Source organism: Aplysia californica, unplaced genomic scaffold (assembly GCF_000002075.1).
Source record: "Aplysia californica isolate F4 #8 unplaced genomic scaffold, AplCal3.0 scaffold01038, whole genome shotgun sequence".
Taxonomy (NCBI): domain Eukaryota; kingdom Metazoa; phylum Mollusca; class Gastropoda; order Aplysiida; family Aplysiidae; genus Aplysia; species Aplysia californica.
In genome coordinates, this window is record NW_004798308.1 from 89,506 (window position 1) to 94,653 (window position 5,148).

At 39.5% G+C, this 5,148-nt stretch overlaps 2 protein-coding genes across 4 annotated transcripts in view; both read right to left on the bottom strand.

The window, feature by feature from the left end:
- Positions 1-4,983, bottom strand: part of LOC106013595 (28S ribosomal protein S22, mitochondrial) — a 5,289-nt gene extending 306 nt beyond the window's left edge. Inside the window, exons 1-4 of the mRNA XM_035973163.1 lie at positions 4,876-4,983; positions 3,819-3,964; positions 2,320-2,434; positions 1,392-1,478 (exon numbers count right to left, since the gene is read on the bottom strand). Coding sequence (XP_035829056.1) covers positions 1,392-1,478; positions 2,320-2,434; positions 3,819-3,964; positions 4,876-4,956 — 429 coding nt within the window. The 5' untranslated portion in view covers positions 4,957-4,983. The remainder of the gene's footprint in view (positions 1-1,391; positions 1,479-2,319; positions 2,435-3,818; positions 3,965-4,875) is intronic.
- LOC101845051 (28S ribosomal protein S22, mitochondrial) overlaps positions 1-5,148 on the bottom strand; it is a 15,939-nt gene that overhangs the window by 308 nt on the left and 10,483 nt on the right. The window lies entirely within an intron of this gene.

Consider the following 5,148-nt stretch of genomic DNA (forward strand, 5'->3'; position numbering starts at 1 on the left):
ACCTACCAGTGGCGCCCTCCAACCTCCCTCTCTGTGGAAGTAGAAGACAGTACAACTTCAAATCTTGGGTATGCGGTTTAACTTTAATATAGGGCCCAATAAAGAAACCACCGGATTTTAATGCAGTCAGATGAAAGTGAACAAATTATGGTATAGTGTACGCCAAAGAACACTCCCAGCTTTGTTTTTTCCTGGCTTAGGTGGTAGGTGTATCTAAGCCCTCATTGACACGATTTATATCATTTAGTTAACATTTTGCCGTCACTAGGCACAAAAATGCGCCAGTGACAATTGTCCATTCCGGTCACCTGGCGCAGTTCTGTGCCGGGCCCGAAAAGTCTGTAGAAGAGGCTCTCCTGGCTGGGTGACCAAATGGGGTATTTTGTACAGCCGGGTGGGTGACTACAAAGTGTTACCCCTATCCGTACGTCGTGTTTTACTATTGTATCCATACGACGTGGGGAACTCTGTGCCACCACTTTCCAAAGAGAAAATTTACTCGTTAATCCGATCAGTACGCTTTGCATAGCAGTCTGTCAAAATGATTTTTTGAGAAATACTGAAAGTTTCAAAGAGATCTTCGTACTAGAAGTATTCTAAAACATGAAGAATACAACCCCGGGGGTACAAAATGACATCAGGGCGTACGGATAGAGTTAAATTGCGCATTTTATTATTCTTTTATTTGCTCTGTTGTTCCTCCCACAAACTGGAGATATAACTTTTGACCTTCTTTATTATATAAATATCATCTGTGTGAGGGTGATCTTCAACGACCCCAACAGGAGGGATAAGGATTCTTCCGCCAGAAGATCGACTGTTTCCTTGGATGTCTACACGGCTAGGTATCCAAGTAATGTGCTTCCCCTGTTAAGTTCAGTCAGGGAATGAATCCTCAACAGAAATTTAACTATTTTAGAGTTAAAGTTAAAACCAATACATTCACTTTTGACTTTGTGCTCAGTGGTTCCAAATCATCTGTTAGTGCTGATCTAACCAATGAACACATTGATCAAACCGAAAGTGCTGGGTCTGAAATTGTGTCCTTAGGAAAGGCAATTTACACGAATTTTCCCATTTGGCTGAATCCTTTCAGAGACAGACTTTAAACTCGCTGGTCCCACCTCTAAAATAACTTTACATTATTGCAACGGGCACTAAACTTTAAAAAAAAAAACACCCAGATATTCAGAAGTTCATGTTCATTTATTACTTTCAAGCTAAAAACAAATCATAGAAAACATCATGCAATAACACTGGACATTCATATTTAATATTTAAATTCCGAATTCCTTTGCAAGTTTGATCCTCTCCACAAATCACACCATTCGAATCCAACACATCATCATCCTCATCCATTCATTCATTCATCACAGGGAAGAGTTCTGTGTCTTCCCCTTTGACCTCTGTGAGTCGACCATGGCCCGTAGCGAGAGTTCTACTTTGTCCTTGTTCTTGCAGTCAGTGGATAAATATGTCTGGGGATGGAAAGAAAGGGTGAGTAGATCAAGAAAAGACAAATCCTTGCAATAAAATATATAAGAAAGAGAAGGCGACAGAAAGTAGTAGTACAAACAGTCAAAACAAAAAAAGAAAACACTTTGTGAAGTGAGACAAAGGAAAAAATGCCAAAGGCAGAGAATAAAAGTTTAAGCGATAGTCATTGTTTTAGTAAGAGTTTTACAGCACTTGCAACACAATAAGGTCATACAAGTGCCGAAGATTAGAGGTGTTACAAGAGAGTAACAAACACAAAAAAGAAGGAAGGGAGATAGAGACAATAGATTTTTTTTTAGGAAAGAAGGAGCAGAGCACCCACCAACTACCCACAGATCAAGAAAAGACAAATCCTTGCAATAAAAGATAAAAGAAAGAGGAGCCGACAGAAAGTAGTAGTACAAACAGTCAAAACAAAAAAAAGGAAAACACTTTGTGAAGTGAGTCAAAGGGAAAAAAAGCCAAAGGCAGAGAATTAAAGTTTCAATCTTTGTCAGGGGATTACAGCGCATGCAACACAAACAAGTCATATAATATAAAAGGACTGAAGAAAAGAGAGTAACAAACAATGAAAAGGAGGAGAGATAAGGACAACAGATGTTTGACAGAAAAGTTCAACAATAAAACAAACTTCCTAACGGGCGATGCCCAAAAAAACGATTAAAAAAAAGAAGGAAAAAACAACTAAAATAAAGGAGAAACGGCATCCCTGTGTTTAGCCAGGAACAGCTGTTTAATTTGCTAGAATTCCAGAAGTGATCAGATGAAAGAGTTGAGTTACTGTACTAATCTGTGAGCACTATCAGAGGTCAAACAACTCACCTTTATGACTGCGACATCATCGTCTTGCTGAGGTAGTTCCGAGATGGCGGCTGCGCATGAGCTGTTTGGGTGCACGTCGGCAAACAGGACCACCACGTCTCTGGCATCCTGAGCCCTGAGAGGTGAGTCAATAAATTAAACAATTATAACAACAGATAATAACGGAGGTAACATTTGTTTATAGAGCACAAATTCCCACTCAACAGAAGGCTCTCTATATTCTTTGCAAGCTATATCAATTAAATCAAAGCAAATGAACCCATTTCGATAGTTCTTCATCTTATTAAAGAATTCCCGATAAAATAGACCTGTTTTGACAATTGCTGATTTAATTACCAATTCAGTGAAGTATGTATGTCATTTTTAAATTGATCGTACCAAAAGAGGGCTCCGTCATAATGAGGACCCCCCTGTTAACTGTGTTCAGTTCATGCAGACTCCACCATAGTTGTTTCCAACGTCTGTGGTGTAGCGGTTAGGCTCTTCGTTGTTAGGCACGTAGGTAGGACTAGGAGACTCAAGTTTGATTCCTGAGTGGGGGGGGATTTTAAATCGAGTGTCCGTCTTTCTGCTGGTATGTTGAATTCCTCTTTCTCAGTGATTGTCCATCATAGCTTCTTCACACACACACACACAACAGAGTGAGTGCTCCAGTCTTCATGACTCCATCACAGGACACAGACCCAGGACTGCCCACCTTCCAGCGTATGTTTTAGTAATCAACAAATTAAAAACCTAGTAATCTGACTATAAAAGTCTTAACTCTTTAAACCCTGAGTTTTTTCTACGGCCACCTAAGTCTGGTGCGCTATGTCTCATTAAAACCCCAGAAGCTTGCCTCCAACTTCTAAATTGCAGAAACAAAGGCTTAGTCATTACTTTAAAACTTGGATCTGGGTTCCGAAAAACAAGAAGAAACTATCACTAAATTAAACGAAACAGTTGTCACTAGTATCAGACGCTCCCAGCATCCGATGGGGTTTAAAGAGTTAATATGGCCATGGATAGTCTTCTTCCCTGGAGGTAAAATGGTGAAATGGCTTAGGTTTACACAAAGACGAATGGCATTGGGTTGTAGTAGCCCAATATTTTTTTTTTTTAATATTGGAATCAGGTGTATTACGATCGCATTTTTGCAAAAAAAATTTTAAATTGTAACAATTCCACCAAATTCATAATGGTGGGCAGCCCTGCAGAACAGACCCTACCCATGGGAGCAAAAAAAAGGAAAAATCCTTCAACAACACAGAAGTTTCAGGAAAAGAACATTGGTTATCAAATTTTTACTTTTATCCGAACAATTACTGAAACTCGCTTTTTTTTTTTACTTATCCGAAAAATCTGCATCACTGGTTCCACAGTATCTGATCACTCTGACTCGATCCCTCTGTTTCTTACGACCAACTCTTTGTGCTCATTATAAAATGATTAAAATATCTTCCTCTCAGTTACTATGACTGGTTCGTTCACTCAAACCCTTGGAGGGCCTGGCCACATACTTGTCTCTGTCGAGCATGTCCACCAGCAGGCCGTCAATCGACGAGTGCCACGCCAGGTAAAAGGCCAGCGGGCCAAAGTGGCGCGTCGACCTCAAATGCTCGTAGTCTCCACACTGATCTACTGCATTGTACACACGGTGAGTGGTCTGAAAAAAACCAAACTACATTGTACATATATATCTAGCGTGTACATTACAAACACGAACATAACAAACAAATTTTCAAGTCCCGAATTTTTTCTTATACAATGCTGTAGTCTCCTCCTCAATGCACGCCATACACAGGCACACTCCTCTCAAATGCACACTTTCTTCATATAACAGACTTTTAGCTTAATAGTTTCCTTGTACAAACACACAGTCCCTCCCCTCTAAACCCCAACTTCAATCGTCAAAACACGCAGACATTTCAGCCAACTTGACAGAGAGAAATTTTTGCAACAACCCTAGATAGCGTGCATCATGATAACAGAGACAAGTCTAGACAACAATAACGTCAGAAATGTTTAGCAGAGGTCTCTAAAATTGACCTACGGGCCTCCTTCTCATTATTATTCCCAAATCCTGCTTTGAAAGGTTCACAATTTTTCTTCAACATCAGAAAGTTCGTGAGAAGCAATACTAGAAAACAGAGACTAAGTAAATCCCGGACGCAAAAACGTACCTTCCAACTCGAACCTTAAAAAATGAGTTAAGTACGTTTTTCACAAACTGGTTGGTAGCTACGCAATCTCTCATTTTTCAGATTACCTTCACTGAGGCTCGAAAGAGCATTTATAAAAATATGTGAAACAGGCAGACAAAATGAGTTACTTCTCGGATTCAAAACCTCATGGAAATAAATACAATACACTTATAGGTGAAGTTTTTAAAATTTATAAGCATGAAATAATAAAAGGCATGTTATAGTTAAAGAATATGGCATCAATAGGAAATGTACAAAGTTGACCCCAGTGTCAATTTTTGGCCAATATCTCCGTTTGTGGATTGCAAGAAGTAACTCATGTTGTCAGCACACATCACATAAACTTTTTGGATCAAAACAACGCCTCACTCACCCTGATGAAGTCTGGATCGTCTGGCTCGAACTGACAACAGGCTCTGTCTAAGACGTACTGGTATCTCTTCTCCGAGATCATGCGCTGGAGACAGAGTCAAACACATACCACACATCAAAACATCTGTTTATGTCATCAGAACATTGTTTATATCATCAGAACATCTCTGATATAATTAATTCCTGCATGTGGTTTAAGAGATGCATCTTATGTGACACACCACATCAAAATGCTACTTCATCAGAACATTTGTCACATAATTCCAGCATGTGT